The sequence below is a fragment of the Peromyscus maniculatus genome, chromosome 9 (assembly GCF_049852395.1).
Source record: "Peromyscus maniculatus bairdii isolate BWxNUB_F1_BW_parent chromosome 9, HU_Pman_BW_mat_3.1, whole genome shotgun sequence".
Classification (NCBI taxonomy): Eukaryota; Metazoa; Chordata; class Mammalia; order Rodentia; family Cricetidae; genus Peromyscus; species Peromyscus maniculatus.
The window spans coordinates 77,448,403-77,466,270 of NC_134860.1; the positions used below are offsets into that span (position 1 = coordinate 77,448,403).

At 40.6% G+C, this 17,868-nt stretch overlaps 1 protein-coding gene across 4 annotated transcripts in view; it reads right to left on the reverse strand.

Moving 5' to 3' along the window:
- Positions 1–3,382: 3,382 nt before the first annotated feature.
- The window catches only part of Naa16 (N-alpha-acetyltransferase 16, NatA auxiliary subunit), a 58,733-nt gene continuing 44,247 nt past the window's right edge, over positions 3,383–17,868 (reverse strand). For 3 of the 4 annotated variants that reach the window (XR_013042558.1, XM_076545435.1, XM_076545434.1), the window contains 7 exons: positions 15,358–15,571; positions 13,039–13,232; positions 10,652–10,760; positions 9,275–9,373; positions 8,801–8,944; positions 5,687–5,784; positions 3,383–4,791 (listed from right to left, as the gene is read on the reverse strand). Coding sequence is in view for 2 of the 4 variants with exons in the window: in XM_076545435.1 (XP_076401550.1) it covers positions 4,609–4,791; positions 5,687–5,784; positions 8,801–8,944; positions 9,275–9,373; positions 10,652–10,760; positions 13,039–13,232; positions 15,358–15,571 (1,041 nt within the window). In the remaining 2 variants the exon portion in view is untranslated. Of the gene's footprint in view, positions 4,792–5,686; positions 5,785–8,800; positions 8,945–9,274; positions 9,374–10,651; positions 10,761–13,038; positions 13,233–15,357; positions 15,572–17,868 lie in introns of those variants that run through there. The other variant, XM_076545436.1, reaches the window with a different exon arrangement.

The window sequence follows — 17,868 nt, forward strand, 5'->3', positions numbered from 1 at the left end:
GGAAGTAGAGGAAGAAACACACTGTTTATTCATTCAGCAAGCATTTTTGGAATATACATAGGGAAAGAGAAGCCTGTGTAAGTGCCAGGAATGTAAGGGTGAATGCTAGGGTTCATAGCCACTAAGGTCTCACTGACTTGATCACTTACTTACAACTCACATACAAACCAATTCATAACTGGTGATATAGGACTGTTGTGAAAATGTGCACCAAGGGCTGAGCACTGAACCAGCCACACGAAAGACACCTAATGAATGGTGGATATTATTTTTGTGATGGATATTGAAACAGTAATAGGTACGTAAGCTGTTATTTACTACAGACTACAATAGAAAGTGCTTCTGAAGAGGGATACAAATATGGAAATGAGGATTCCTCAAGTGATCTCTACCCTAGGGGTTTTCTGGGAAAGGAACTCGGGAAAATGCATCCTAGACGGAAGTGCAAGCTAACAAAGCATACCGGAAGGAGAGCATGGCAGGTTGAGCGTCTGAGTCAGGAGAATCAGAAATACTTAGAGCTGGCGAGGTGGCTCAGTGGGTAAAGGCATTTGCTTCACAAGCCTGACAATATGAGTTTGATCCCAGGAATCCATGGTGGGAGGAGAGAATCAATATCTGACAGTCCTCTGACCTCCATACATGTGCTGTGGTAAGTGTGCCCCCCCCCACACACTCGCAAAATTTTAAAAGTATTAGTATTTATTCATCAATTATGTGTCAAGAACTACATTCACTTCCACAAAAGAAAAATCTGAGGTAGATATCATAACCCCCATTCAACCGATAGGAAAACCAACACGTCGCAAGGCTAGCAAATTCCTCAGTGATCCCCTGGGCGCTGCCTGGGAGAAAGACAAGACCAGAAAAGGAAAATGACTGACAAGAAGAGAGACGGCTCTTATAGGACAGGCCAACCATCTGCTCTTTTATTTAAAGAACAAACTTGAGACATTAAAGTCTTTTTTTTTTTTTTTGGTTTTTCGAGACAGGGTTTCTCTGTGTAGCTTTGCGCCTTTCCTGGAACTCACTTGGTAGTCCAGGCTGGCCTCGAACTCACAGAGATCCGCCTGGCTCTGCCTCCCGAGTGCTGGGATTAAAGGCGTGCGCCACCACCGCCCGGCGAGACATTAAAGTCTTAAACACTTGACACCAAGTTGTACTGTCAGAAGAGGTCCTGCAGGGAACCTTCAGCATCATAAAGCAGTTGACACCACCCCTGCAATTGCCCTGGCTACCTGTGAGGGTCTGGGTCAGGACACAAGGAATGGAGCACACAGGCAGGATGACCAGCGGTGGTGGACTCCAAGAGAAAGCAAGAATGCCACGGCGTCCAGGTTTTTGGTTCAGCTTTGCCATTAGCAGGCTTGGGGAAATCACAGATTCATTAATAGGATGTGTTAGCTACTTTTTTTTAATCATAGTAACCCAACTTTATTGTGCGTCATAGTGTCAGAGAGACCTGTCTTCCACAGCAGAGAACATGTGTGGAGCAGTTCATGATGGCATATAAGCAGCAGAGACCCCAGCCAACACCAGGTGTGGGTAGAGTCTCCAAAGGGTCTAATGACTTAACTTCTGCCAACCAGGCCCCAACTCCTAAGGGCTCCTCAGCTTTGAAAACAGCACAAGCTGGGGACCAGAATTCATACACATAAGCCCGTGGGGGACGTTTCAGATTCAAACCATAGCATTCTATCCATAGCTCTCGTTTCATAATGCAAATTTTGGAATGTAAGAGATATTCAGTCCAACTTCAAGTTCCCACAGTCTTAATGGTCTCAACATGGTTCAAAAGTCTAAAATATCTTCTGACATTTGAAATGGTCTTAGTTGGAACTTCTATAAGATCAAAAACACAACAACAACAAAAAAGTGACGTCTTCTAATAAAGAATTCCTGGCCCAAAAAGGAAGAAGGAGACGTAGAAGGGAGTACTGAACCAAAGCAAGACTCAACATTAGCAGGGCAACACGAAACCCTGTAGCTCCACGTGTGACAGCAGGGGCACGTGGTAACACGACCTGAGCTCTGAAGTTGAGCAGCCCTACCTATCCAGACCTGCCATTCACACACAGCACACATGGCCACTCCCTTGGGGTAGCTTCACTGAGAGTCTACAGTTTTGGGGGCATTATCTTGAGCATAGGAGACCACAAAGCCCAGTCCCACAGTGACACACTTCCTCCAACAAGGCCACCTCTTCTAATAATGCCACTCCCTTTGAGATTATGAAGGCCACTTACATCCAAACTACTACAACGACCCTGTCTTTCAGGAGGGCCCCATTTCGGCACCCCCGTCTTCCAAATACACTTGCATTGCCACATGATGGGACCCTCGGCTGAGCAAACTTCTTTCCCAGTGCAAAATGGGCAGTGGCTCTCCAGTGGTGCTAAGCTCTAATGACTGCAACCATTTTGTACTTGCACTGCATGCTATTCTCATTTTTTGTTTTGCTTTTTAACTCTCAATTCTGTTTATACCTCTATCTAAAAGCAACAAGAAATAACCATGCCACAGCCTAAGTATTATGCTGTCTTGGAGTTTTTGGTTTTGTGTGTTTGTTTTTAAGTCAGTCTCACTAGGAAGCCCAGAGCAGACTGGTCTCCAACACAGAGATCCACCTGCCTGTCTTACAACTGCTGGGATTAAAGGTGTGTGCCACCACGCCCAACCCTATTTCTTTTTTCTTTCTATCTTTTTTTTTTTCTTAAAGATTTATTTATTTATTTTGTATACAGCATGTATGACTACAGGCCAGAAGAGGGCACCACATCTCATTACAGAAGGCTGAGCCACCATATGGTTGCTGGGAATTGAACTCAGGACCTCTGGAAGAGCCATCTCTCCAGCCCCCCAACCCTATTTCTAAATGTTTAAAACACTAAAAGGAATCCCAGTTGCTGTGGCACCAAAGCGTATCTGGGAGGTTGGGGGGGCATTTATCCACCATCCCCACAGCTCCCCAGGGGTTTCTTGAGTGCAAGCAGCAGGAAAAATTAGGATTTAGATTGTGGAGATGAACATATAGAAAATAACGGATAGCCTCGAGAGGGCCTGGAATCTATTCTAATGGGCCCTGACTGTCTCTGCCTCAGGGTTTTTATAGAGACGCCAAGGGGTGGAGCAAAAGACCTCCTCCCCCAGCACAGCCAAGAGCAGACCATCTCAGACACCTGCACTCAGGCCTGTGGTCCTAATCATCTTCTCTATGCAGATCTGCTGAGTAAAGCCACAAGGAACCTGAAAATGGGCTTCCACAGGAGGTGGTTACCAATAACCACATTTTCTATAAACTTGGAAAGATTGAGATAATGACATTCCTGTTTTCCCCAAAAAATATTTTTCTAGTATGGACACATAATAATAATAGTACCAGTTATAAACAAGCAACTTTGTACAAAATAATTTATTGCAGAATTGTCTAGGCATTATTTTACAGTTAATTTTTCTCCTCTCAACAACTATGAATCTAGAGATAAAGGGAAATCACTTTAATTAGGACTGTCTAAATAAAATCTCCATTCTGAGTTTGTATCAGATAGTAGATTTACAGACATATTGACATAGCTGAGAAATAGTGATTCCATTATATGATATGACAAAAAGGTGCCCCCCCTCCACCAAATACTGTTCAACAACACTGTGATTTAACAGCTTAACTAACTATAAGAATTAGTTATTCTGAGGATTCTAAGAATTCACCTAGTAGTTAAAGAAAGGCTTTGAGGGTGATAGTGCTTTGCTGTTTTAATTTGTACTCTGCCCAATCATGCTCCCTTGAAGAAAACCTCTCAGAACAAGCGACTTGCTAACTCTCTAGTCAATCAAGCAAGCGCAATTCCTCCACCATGGTCTATAAGACCAGCACAGGCACACAACAAATTTGATGGTCAATTTACATGATTAAGAGGCAAACCAGTCTTCACATTCTGAACTGTCAACATAAAAACTGGAGTTCCTTTATTCAACCATAAAGCATCACTTTTATGGCTATTATAAAAGAATATTAGAGTCTAATGACACGAGGAGAAAATATAAATCATTCAAATTAAGGTAAAAAGGGAGTGATCGCATTAAATACCAAAATGGAAAATATAGCTATTTCTTTTGTGTGTGTGTGTGTGTGTGTGTGTGTGTGTGTGTGTGTGTAAAATGGATAAGATTTTATTTCATCTTTTTCATTTTACATACAAACCCCAGGTCCCCCTCTCTTCCCTCCTCCCACCCCCCCAGATATGGCTATTTCTTAACATACAGCTAACACTTACAAAAAAAAAAAAAAAAAGCCAATAAAGAGATCAAAACAGATTCTGAAACTAGGATCAAAAGAAAACAGCGTAAGACAGCTTATCAGCAACTCAAGTATAATACAGAAGCAACAACACTCCTAATTCAGGAGTGTAAGACTGTATAAGTATAAACAAGCAATTGTAACAGGTGTCTATGTAAATTGGAGGCCAGACACAGTATAAAACAAGCTTACACTATACTCCATTTAACACTTCTATTATTTCATTTCATGCCAATATTAAAATGCACACTGGAAAAGAAACCCTGATGTGAGCTCAGCTTTGAATCTGTAGGAGCACTTTGCACAGGATTTCAAAGTTCACGCTGCAAGAGCTCGTGGCCAGCCGTTTGGTTCAGGGCAGCTTCGGTCCCCGCAGGCAGGAAGGCAGGTGTGAGTGGAAGCAGGCTATGGCAGGCCTTCCTGTAGTCTTCATACTGGGCACTACAGTTCCCAAAGCTGCCGTCCAGCAGTGCCTCAGCAACCCGCATCAGCATCTAATGACACGAGGAGGAAGACCGTTATACAAAGATAAACAGCAGCTTCCAGTAGTGATCTTCATCGACAGATACAACTTATTCCTTATCCCCGAGAAAGACTTCAGTCCCTTCTTCCTATCTATAGTGGGCAATCATTTCAAATAAAGAACGTTCAATGCCAGCGTTGAGCTGGTTGTTGTGGCACTCAGGAGGCCGAAGTAGCATTCCAACTCCAAGTCTTAAGAGAACTGCATAGCAAGACCTGTCTCAAAAAAGGGAAAAGGAAGGCGAGATGCCTCAGTCGATAAACGTGCTGGCTACCAAGCCCGACAATGTAAGTTCAATCCTTAGGACCCAGATGGGAAAGTAAAGAACCAAATCCCAAAAGTTGTCCTCTGACCTCCACATTCCTGGCATGGCACTGTCCTTCCCAATAGACAAACAAAAAAAACTAATAGGGGAAAACACTCTAAAAGCCTCAAAAAGATAATTCTAGTTTTTGTTTCATTAGGGCAGCTTAGCATCAAACTGAGTATGTAGCCAGGGCTAGCTTTGAACTTCTGATCCTCCTGCTTCCACCCTTTGAGTCATGGAATTACAGGCACACACCTCATATCCAGGAAGAGTGTCTTTTACTGGTAACAGTAGTTCACATTACTAAGTGCCTCTATATGAGCCAGGACAAAGGACTTCATGTTTTGTTATTTCAGTTAACTCCAACTCAACTACGAAACTTGCACATCTTTGCAACAAGAAAAGAAATGGAACTTCCCTGAAGTCACACAGCTCATAATGGGTGGAGCTGAGATTTGTATCTAGGCTGAGTTCTGTAATCCACTCAGAACTATGTTGTAGAGATGCATGTTTTGTTAGATATTGCAAGACCTAGGAATCAGTCTGGGAAGAGTCTTACCTTCACATTTTTATCTTGTATAGTTTCATCCAACCTAGTGGCTATAGCAATTGCTTTCTCTTGCCTTGACTTGTCCAGAAAATACATCATTTTAGCACCTGAAATTCCAACACATTTCAGTGTGAGGAACTGGGTCCTAAGGCTTACGTCTCATCTAGTTTATACTGACCAATCAGATGTGGCTTAAAGTGCTTAGTCAACTAGTGGTGAGCTAGAGCTGGCAACCACCAGCTCTGGGCAGCCAACTGTGACATTTGCTCCTACTTTCCTCCTATTCAGTAACATCCTACTGAAGCATTGGACTAGATTGAGTGTATGAGTCACCACGGCAAAACTATCAGAGGAGCAGCTAAGAACACTTGCGGCTCTTACAGAGGACCCAGATTTAGTTTCCAGTACCCACATGGCAGCTCATAACCATCTGTAATTCCAGTTCCAGGCAATCTGACACCCTCTTCTGGCCTCCATGGGTACTGCACACATGTTGTGCACCAACATACATGCAGGTAAACCCCCATACACATACAATTTTAAAAATAAATTTTCAAACAAAACACATTATCAAAGCTTTTCCTTCACAGACATTATCAAACATTTACTGAAAGAAGGCTAATTTGACACTTCTGCGCTTAGAAACAATGTAATTCAAAATATAAATGTACAGGGCTATTTACACAATCAATATTTCAGCCAAAACCACTTTTAAAAAGCACAGTGCCTTAAACTAAAGCATCTAAAGAATAAATTACTGTCACAAAGAAATATATTCAAAGAAAGATATTTCCATACTTACAAAGAAATTTTTAAAAGCTTTTTAAAACAAAACAAAACCCAGTTCATGTGTCCTGAAAATGGTATGATCTGTGTTCACATTCCTACTGTATTCTTATTAGTGTACATTATTTGTTAGTAATTTGAGAACCCTATACATATTAACTTACAGTTACAAAGTGGTCTTCTGACTTTTTTTTTAAAGGAGCTTTTCTTTTTCTTTTGTTATGGGATATTTTGAATGTAATTGACACTCCCAAGACTGACAATAAAGTTTACTTTGAATCAGAGGGTGGAGCTAGCTACTAGCTGACCAAAATTAGCCATAGAAGTTTTGGAGGACATGGGACACATAGAGAGCAGGAGAAGTAGTAGGGTGGGACTTAGAAAGATTCCCTGCCCTTTTGGATTGAGGAAGGAGAGAGGAGGTCATTGGTCTCTTCTCAGTCACTTGACCACTCAGATTCTTACCCGGATATCTGACTCCCGAGTTTTTATTAATAAAGAATGATTAGATAAATGCTTCATTCCTTTTTAAAAAAGATTTATTTATTTATTATGTATACAGTGTTCTGTCTTCAGAGAGCAGTGTCTGTCCAGACAGTGTTTCTCTCTACAAGACAGGGAACCGGAGAAGCGCACACGGCTCCCGCGGCTGCTGGAGCAGCCCCAAGTCTCTGTCACACCAGATGATGTAATAATGGGGTCCCCAACACACCGGGACCTAGAGACGGTGCCGCCCAGGGTGCTCCCTGACCGTTCTCTGTCCATGGACACAGTGCCAGGATATGCTGTCCCTCGTGTACACCCTCACATGCCACGCTCTGTGTGCCACTCAGACTCACTGGACAATAGCTCCATGTGCCTTAGCTGACTGGATAATATATGGATACAAGACAGTGAACTTCACACCAAACTAGATCTGTACCCCGATGCTGGTCTCCAGTCTGCGTCCCCCATAACTCATCATGACTCCGCTGCCCTTACCCCCTCCCCAACCCACCAAAGCAATGCCCCACAGGACACAAATACATTTCAAGACAGAAAATACGTAACCCAAGGCTGGGGACGTCGCCCAATTGGTAGACTGCTTGCCTAACATGCATGAAGGCCTGGGCTCAATCTCCAGCACTGCATAAAACCACATGTGGTGGACTATGGCTCTAATCTTAGTATTCAGGATGTGGAAGTATTAGGAAGTTCCAGGTTATTCTTGGCTATAAGAGGCCAATCAAAACAACATTAAACTCTCCACCAAAAAATAAATAAATAAATCAATAAAAAAGCATAACAGCAATAAAAAGAGAAAAAAAACCTACTCATAATCTTAGTATCCAAAGACATTAAAGTTTTGGTATAAACTTCCTTTCAGAGCTTTTCCCAGGCATATTTTTACACAACTGACATTTATTGTTTGTTTGCTCTGCTTATGTATATAAAGTTATTTATAACCAGATAACCAGGTAGGTATAATCCCAGTATTTAGGTCAAAGCTGGTTCAAAGCCAGCCTGGGTTACATGTGACCTCATCTCCAAAAAAAAAAAAAAAAAAAGGCTGTCAATCACTGTTATTATAAATCATGTGAATAGAATTAACACTGCTTTAATGTTTAAATGACTACCTGGTATTCCAGTCTACCATTTACCACTGTTTCCCACATCACTGAACATACATCTATTTGTTCATTCTCTTTTCCTAAATTTTACATACACTTCAGCAGACAGTCTTTGTATTGAAAGCTCGCTCTTTGTTTGGATCATTTTTGTTTGAGCCGGGGTTTGTGTATGTAGCCAACTAAAGCCGGCCTTAAACTTGTAATTCTCCTGCATCAGCGTCTGGAGTCTTGGGATTACAGGTGAGAACTACTACCCCCACCCAGTGGTAGTTGTATTAAGTTATTTACAAAAGTATGACTATAGAATCAAAATATTTTTACTTCTATCTTATGTGTACTGCTTTGCCTGTGTGTATATCTGTGTACTACATGCATGCCTGCCTGTACACCCAGAAGTCAGAAGAGAGCACTGGATCCCCTGGAATCAGAGTTAAGGATGGTTGGGAACCACCATGTGGTGTGCTGGAAACTGAACCTGAGTCCTCTGCAAGAGCAGCGGAACTCTTAACTACTGAGCCTCAATCCAGCACCTAATGTACAACCCTTCCTAAGACAGACAAATTGTGTTCCTATCCAAGAGTGCTGCTTACTATAGACTCGAGTATTCTCTTTCTTAACAAGAACAGTTTGGCCAGTTCAAAAACAAAACTAGTCCTGTGTTTTTTTGTTTTGTTTTTGTTTTTTCCCCTGGTAATTAATTAGGCTGAATACTTTTCCAAATACAAACCTGAAAGTAGATGCTGAAGAGAGGTAGCATTGTGCTTGAGAAAATCTTCATTAAAGCTGTGCAAGTCTTTGTTGACAAATATTTTCTTCATTTCTTGAGCTAGAACTTGGCTCACAATGTCTGGAAGATTACTATGATTAGATACTACAAAAACAAAAACATTTGGATTTGTTTTTCATCTGTCCTTTCAGGGGAAAAAAATCAACTGAAAGATTTTTGTATTTAATGTTAAGCTTAATATATATATATACACAGTAAAATTACTCTATCACTCCTTTGAAACAAATGGTATTTGTCTAAAATGTACTAATTTAAATCTTATCATTTAATTACAGGTGTACAACCATTTGATATCAGGCAAACCTTTGGTTTGATTACATCTTTGTGGTCTCCTTCCTGTCCAGCTAAATGGAGGATGGCTTATATTTGCTTTTCATGGTTGCATGCACACGAACACTTCCTCCTCATACTTACCAGATTTAGAAAATTTAATCAAGCATTCATGTAACCACGCATTATTACTGTCAATGGCAAAGGCTCGTTTAACAGACTGCAACATTAGTAGAAACTTCCCTGTGCCAGAAAAACAAAACAAAAAATCCAGCATCAGTAGTTATGTGGTATCTTCTTCACTTTATTTTAGCTTCACTTAAATTCAATTTAAGAACTTAATTTTTAAAAAATACTTGCTAGAAAAATTCAAAGTTAATTTGCATTATCCAAGACAATTTTTGCTTTCCTAAGAAAATTTTAAAAATTGTGTCACACGGGCCAAGCAGTGGTGTCCCATGCCTTTAACCCCAGCACTTGGGAGGCAGAGACAGGTAGATCTCTGTGAGTTCGAGGCCAGCCTGGTCTATAGAGAGAGTTCCTAGACAGCCAAGCCACAAAGAGAAATCAAACTGTATATAAAACCCAAAAAGGAATAAAACTGCTTAACATAAATGTCTTAGTTAGGTTTCAACTGCTGTGATAAAACACATGACCAAAAGCAACTTGGGGAGGAAATGGTTTATTTCATCTTAGAGCTGGTAGTCCATTATCCAGGAAAGTCAAGGCAGGAATTCAAGACAGGAATCCTGAGGCAGGAGCTGATGCAGAGACATAGAGGAACTCTACTTACTGGCTTGCTCCTTATGGCTTGCTCAGTGTGCTTTCTTATACTTCAAAGAACCACCAGCCCACGGGTGGTACTGCCCAGTGAGCTGGATTCTCCCACAAGAACCAAGAAATGCCCCACAGGCCAATCTGGTAGGAGCATTTTCTCAAGTAAGGTTCCTTCTTCCTAAATGTAAACTTTAGTATGCACTGACATAAAACTAGCTAGCACATGTAAAAAATTTATATATTGCTCCAACTATTTTCTTACTGGATTTTATTATAATATTTTAATATGTTGCCCAGCAAATTTTTGAGTAGGAAAATAAAAGGAAATTAAACCTTTTGTGGAAAGTTGACATAAAGCTCTAAAAAGCAAAAAAGGATCTAAGTGACAAAATTATACTTCAAAAAGTCAACATTATAAAGGTTAGAAGCTGGGGCTGGAGAGATGGCTCAGAGGTTAAGAGCACCGACTGCTCTTCCAGAGGTCCTGAGTTCAATTCCCAGCAACCACATGATGGCTCACAACCATCTGTAATGAGATCTGGTGCCCTCTTCTGTATACATAATTATTAAATAAATCTAAAAAAAAAAAAAAAAAGATTAGAAGCTGACCTCAAGGTTAAGAATGTGTAATTTAGTGAAGAAGTACATGCCTAGCCTGTGTGAGGCCCAGCCTTCAACCCCCCTGCACCATGGAAAACAAAACAACAACAGACATACAAACCTCAATTCAAAACAATGTGTTACCTTTTCTAAAGTAAATTTCAAATGCTAGCAGGTGGGTATAAATGTTATCAGCAGCGAGGGTCTTTAGAGGAGTGAGGAACTTGATGGCCTCTTCTAATGGATTGTCAACCTATTTTGAAGCAGAAAGGAAAATTTCTGTATTTAAAAAGCAGGTACACAGCCAGGTGGTGGTGGCACACGCCTTTAATAGCCAGAACCTGGAAACAACCTAGATGCCCATCAACGGAAGAATGGATGAAAAAAATGTGGTACATATACACAATGGAGTACTACTCAGCAGAGAAAAACAATGAAAGCATGAAATTTGCAGGCAAATGGATGGAACTAGAAAAAATCATCCTGAGTGAGGTAACCCAAACCCAGAAAGACAGTTATGGTATGTACTCACTCAGTGGTGGATTCTAGATATAAAATGAACAATCAGACCACAACCCATAGAACCATAGAGGCTATATATATAGCATGGAGGTCCCTAGGACGACTGTGGCATATAATAAATTTCAGTTTTACTCAATTATTGAAAAAAATAGCCAAATGAATGGAAACACATGAACTATGAACCAAAGACTGAGGGGCTCCCAGCTGGATCAGGTCCTCTGAATAGGTGAGACAGTTGATTGGCTTGATCAGTTTGGGAGGCATCTAGGCAGTGGGACCAAGTCCTGTGCTCATTCCATGAGTTGGCTGTTTGAAACCAGGAACTTATGCAGGGACACTTGGCTTAGTCTGGGAGGAAGGGACTGGACCTCCCTGGACTGATTCTACCAAGTCGATCACAGTCCTCGGGGGAGGACTTGTCCTGGAGGAGGTGGGAATGGAGGGTGGGCTGGGGGTAAGGGGAGGGCGTGGGAGGGGGGAGAATAGGGGAACCCATGGCTGATATGTAGAACTGAATGGTATTGTAAAATAAAAAATATATATCACAAAAAAAAAAAAAAAAAAAAAAAAAAAAAAAAAAAAGCAGGTACACAGCCAGGTGGTGGTGGCACACGCCTTTAATCCCAGCACTTGGGAGGCAGAAGCAGGCAGATCTCTGAGTTCAAGGCCAGCCTGGTCTACAGAGCAAGTTCCAGGACAGTCAGGGCTACACAGAGAAATGAACAAACAAAAAAATTAAATAAATAAAAGGCAGGTACACATGCCAAATTCCTCTCAAGTTTTATATAAACACACAGATATATAATTTGTACACTTTCTTGTATAGCCAAATGAGCATGAAAACATTTAAAACTTATCACCTGTAAATAAATTCAAAGTACACCGTCAGGGGATGGAGAGATAGCTCAGCTGTTATTCACTCACTGTTCTTCAAGGGGAGCTCGTTCCCAACACCATGTCAGGAAGCTCACAACCACTTGCACCTCCAGCTCCAGGAGATCCGCTGCCCTCTACTGGCCTCTGCAAGCCACCCCTACCATACATACATACACACATAAATAAAATGAAAATACACTGCTGATACAACAAATTCCAAAAACTGGGTGTCTTTTTAAAAACTCCTTTCAGTCTGTAAATTATAAGTCCTACACTGTCTGCTCACCAGGCTTAAAATCAAGAAGTCAGAAGGACCGCATCCCCTTCCATTTCCAAGCTTTTTCTACTTCCTACGGTGGGCAGTCCTCATTCCGTGGCTATGGCCCTCTTCCACCTTGAATGCCAGCAACACATCACCCTACCCTTTTTGCTTTTCTCCATTTGTGACAGGCCTTGTCTGACCATACTAGGCCACGTGGACATTTCAGGCTAATGTCAATCTCTCTCTTTCTATTGAAAATAGATTTTTTTTTCCCTCTCACAGAATATATGCTGAGTATAGATTCCCCTCTCAGTTCCTCCCCTCTTCCCCTCCAATCTAGATCCATCCCCATTCTGTCTCTCATCAGAAAACAAACAAGCTTCTAAGGGATAATAAAAATATGAAATATAGTAAGATAAAACAAAAACTAACACATTGGAATTGGTCAAACAAAACAAAACCAGAAGGAAAAGAGCCCAAGAGAAGGCACAAAACACTGACCCATTCATTCACACAACTCAGCAAGCCATAATATATATTCAAAGGGCCTGCTTCGACGGCTGGAGTCTCCAGCTACTCTCTCAACTTCAGCTACTTACATCCTTAATTTCCCTTTGCCATTATGCACACCCACAGGTTCTGAGAGTAAGAACACACCTTTACAGGACGCTATTCCGGTCTATAATATTTCTATATATAATTTGCCATTAGCTAAAATTTGCATATTGCCATTCAAACAGTAACCAGTGGTTCTCATAATGACTTGAAATATTACCAGTGGCTCCTTATTTAACCATTTAAATAAATTAAGGCCAGAACAGAATCAAATAGCATGAATTACCATAAAACAGTAACTGCAAACTCAACTCACCCTTTCTAGTTTCTCAGGTCTAAGTTCTTCCTTATGACCACTGGCAGCTTCTTCTTCTTCTTCTCTTTTTTTCTTCTGGCTCTTCTGCTGACGTTCCCTTTCTGTGTGCTTTCTCTCTTCTTCTAACTTAGCCTTTTTCTGGGCTCTTCTTTGCTTGCTAAGCATTTTCTTCAGTTCTTTGGCTGACAGGATTTCTATAGATTCAAATGTGTAAAGCATGCCACTGTCATTTTCCATGTTTTGTCTTTTCTAAAATATATACTATTAATATATTTTTATTTTGGGGAGGGGATGGGGTAACTATGTAAAAGATTTTAGAAAGTATATTCCCTGTGACTAGCCAAACATGGCACACAAAAGGCAGCCATTAAATGCTGGTTACATTAACAACTAAAACGAATTCCAACTCAGCCCTGCCTCTGTGATAATTCCGCCTCTGTTAACTTGACACAATCTAGAGTCACCCGGGAAGAGTCTCAACGAGGGACTGTCTAGATGAGGTTGGCCTGGGCATGTCCGCGGGAAACTGTCTTGGCTATGTTAACTGATGTGGGAAGAGCAGTGCCACTTCCTGGTCGGAGTCCCGCACCACATTAAAAAGGAGAGAGTTGAACAATGTGCGTGCAAACATTCTCTCTGCTCCTGAAAGTGGCTCTGACCAGCTGCTCCAAGTTCCTACAGCCTTGACTTTCCTGCTATGATGGACCCTGACCTGGAGTGGTCAGTTAAAATGAACCCTTTCTCCATAAGCTGCTTTTCCCAGGGCAGTTTATCACAACAGGATACACAGCCTCCCATACAATAAGTAACAAGAAAATCACTTTATCCTCCTTAGTTTCAAGTTGCAAAACACGTACCAACTGTTTCAAGAGTGAGAGAATATATGTAACAAAACCTGTACTTCCTAGCTACTACATACTGGGCCTCTATTCTGACAATGGCAGTCCAGTGACTGAAATGTAAGAGGTATTCTCACTTTCAGTAAAGCAAATACCACAAGTTGTGAAAATATTTTTCCTGAGGTACTCAAAGCTTTTTTTTCCTCTTTTTTTTTTTTTTTTTTTTTTTTTTCCGTTTTTCCAGACAAGGTTTCTCTGCCTGTCTTGGATCTTGCTCTGTAGACCAGACTGGCCTCGAACTCAGAAATCCGCCTGCCTCTGCCTCCCGAGTGCTGGGATTAAAGGTGCGCATCACCACCACCTGGCCACTCAAAGCTTTTTAACTTTTAATTAAAAAATATTTATTAAGCTGGGGGGTGGGGTGGTGCACACCTTTACCCCCAGCACTCAAGAGGCAGAGGCAGGTGGATCTCTGTGAATTTGAGACCAGCCTGGTCTACAGAGTAAGTTCCAGGACAGCCAGGGCAACACAGAGAAACAAAACAAAACAAAACCATTTATTACTACGATTGTGGCAGGGGAGGTAGAGAGGTTAAGATTGGGGGGGGGGGGGCGTGTCATGTATGAAGGTCAGAGGTTAGCCTTATAGAATTGGTTCTCTCCTTCCACCTTTATGTGGGTTCCAGGGATCAAACTCAGATCATGAGGTTTGTGTGGTGAAAATTTTATCTCCTGAGCCATTGCACTGGCCTCAAAAGCTTTTCTTTTCTTTCTTTTTGGTTTTTCGAGACAAGGTTTCTCTGTGTATCAAAAGCTTTTCTTCAATTACCATTTGAAGAAAGAAAATAGCCCATAGACATTTATTTATGTTCTTTCTTAACTGATGTTAAGAAAACAAAACCAAGAAAGACTGTGCTTGATGCTGTGGTATATACCTGTAACTCCACTTAGGAGGCTGAGGCAGAAACATCAAGAATTTGAGGACAGCTGAGCAGTGAGACTGGGGGGTAGCAGGAGGCATGCAAGTCATCTCACTGGGCTGACCAAGATGTATCTGTTACAGAACATCAGCCCCTGGCTTTATCTGGTCTCCCGGACTTTTTCCTAATGTGTCAATGAACCAATACTGTCTTCACATCCACTCGATCACATTCTCTTTTACTGTTGTTTTAGTTGTACAAACATGGGGTGAGGCAAGACAACTCAATACAGTATGTAGTGTGTAACTGAGTTAACCCTTTTTTCCCCCCGAGACAAGGTTTCTCTGTGTAGCCCTAGCTGTCCTGAAATTTGTTCTATAGACCAGGCTAGCTTCAAATTTAAAGATCTGCCTGCCTCTGCCTCCTGAAAGCTAGGATTAAAGGTGTGCACCACCACCAACCAGCTAACATTTTTATCTCCTTAATCATTTGACACATTTTCCTATGCAGTATGTGGTAATATTTTGAAATTTAGCATTCTTTTTAAATCTTTTCATTACCTGAATTTACGTCTTGTTGCTTGCTTTCACTGGTTAAAGGGTTATCATGTAATTTCAAATATATTTCAATTGCTGATCTAGCAGCCTTGAAATAAAAGGTGTGTCTTCTGAGAGTATCTTCTAATCTCAAGAGGTCAACATAAGCACGGAGGGTCATCTTTCTCATGCAGTATGTATGGAAGTCAAATTGTTCATCGGTTATCTCAAAAAAATGCTTAAAAACAAAAACCACAAGATTATCCCTTACATTTATATCAATAATAATTTTATTTTAAAAGAAAATTACAAAAAGCCCCAAAACAATACAGTCACAGCTGTACTTGGTTGCCCTTTCCAATGTCAACAACACAAAAGGCATCAAGTTCTCTGCATTCAACTTTAAGTGTCTTTTTTACAGCTGTGATATTCTGAACACACCTGATCTCAACTTACAGGGGTCTTCTAGAATCCACCCTATTTCCTCATATCATATTTTGTGATGCTACTCTACGCTGATAAGGCAAGTATCAGGTCATCTTTTAAACCTGGAAATTGATGCATGTCAATGTAGTTTTCCTCTGTACTCCCATAACAACGAGCAAGGCAGTGCTAAGCAACTTTGAAACTGACTTCACGCAGGCTCACACCAAACGTTTACAAATCTGACTAGCCTCGCCGCCCACAAGCCTCCTCTCCAGTGGATCTAACACAGCACAGAACCCACCCACGTGAGGTAAAGAGCTTAATAACAGGGCCTGTGAGTAAGTCTTTTATTTCTTAGTGCCTTAGTGATTTCATCTAAACTAGGAATACTTCTACACAGCCAGATTCTTAATGCGATTGTTCAAGCAACACATTTTAAAGTTTATTCTTCTTAGCAAAGTACTACACAAAGATAACATGACTTTTCCCTAGTGAAGAGGCTCCCATTAACATACTCATCATATTCCATACATTTTAAAATCTTAAGTCATAAGGTCTTCCTAACAAGCAAGCTCAATGCTTTCATCTAATTTCCAAAGGACTTATATCCCCACCCCCAAAAGGTTATGCACTAATTCCTTTCATGAAAACAATACAATTCACTTCTGATCTACATAAAACAATTTTATAATTTAGTTTTCTCCCTGACATATATTTATACCTCTGATTCTCCACTCCACTTTGGTTTCTCCAAACTCATATACAAAAATTAAGTACTTCATATTCCCTCAAGGGAAAAGGGTGCTGAGGGTGGTCTAGCAACTCACTGTGCAGAGGATATATCAGCAATTGTCTCTAACCACTTGATATTTTTAGTCATCTTAGTAATTAGAAACATTATATATACAGAATCACACTAAATACCTAAGAGTTTAAGAGAAGAATTTCAAGAATAAAAGTAAAACATGGAGACAAGAAACAGAAAAAATAAACATTTCATATTAGTTCATAGTTATTAGAAAATCATGTTTTAATGACATTTGAAAATTAATTTTTTCCAATGAGATAAATTAGTAACGACATTAATTTGATTTATTTTTTAAAAATCAAAGGCTAACATATTTCATAAAGTTGCCAGTGCTTTTCCTTAATGTAAACCAAGCTTACATAAGAGTAATACATTAAAATTCAACACAGCTGGCGAAGGGAAACAGAAAGCTAAGTCATAGAGCACACAATAAGATGAAAACATCTAAGGGACGGTGAGACATGGTCTCGGGTGAGAAACACATGAGAAGGAGACGACAAGCTTCCACAGATATTCCTAGAAACATCAGTAGACACGGAGTTTAAGTCACATTTCACAAGTCATCTGGGACCACACTTAATCCACCTCTATCAGTGACAGCCCACAGGCTGCCTCTCTCCAGTTGATGTCTTCTATAAACTGGGTGACCAGCGTAGCCCAGTTTACCAGAAGTCGTCTGTTTTTCCAGTGAATACACTGCATCTTGGAACCACTCAACCAAAGTCAAACCTGGTATTTACTTACTCCATATAGCTCTTGGTAGTTAACAAAACAAAACAAAACAAAACAAAACAAAACAAAACAAAAAACAAGGCTGGGTGAAATCAGAAAAGGCAGGGCACTGCGGAATACCACACAAGCAGCTAAACAAATAAGCTTAAACCCTTTCTCCCTGCCAAGCAGACACTGCTAGCAGGTGGTCAACAAAACTAAGCTTGACCATGAACTCTCTCAACAAAACAAAAACAAACCAAACTTGGGCTTGAATTAAGACTACTTGGCAAAGAATTAAGAAAATCCATCAGAGCTTTAGCGTATGACTTTCTTCTGGAATTCTGTGTGAGGCCCTCTCTTCTGGTCACTTTCCTGTTTGTCATGTCTCTGAATTCTAAGAACTTAATACACAGAGGAGGAAAAAATGCCTATTCTTGAAAATGGTGACTAGATCAACTTTTCATCTCTAAAGGATCTGTTATAAACCATGTGACAACTTAGAAAGGATGCAACAGGTTTTAGAAATCCTAGATTATATAGAGTTAGAAATACATATAATATATGTATGCAATATATACTGCATGCAT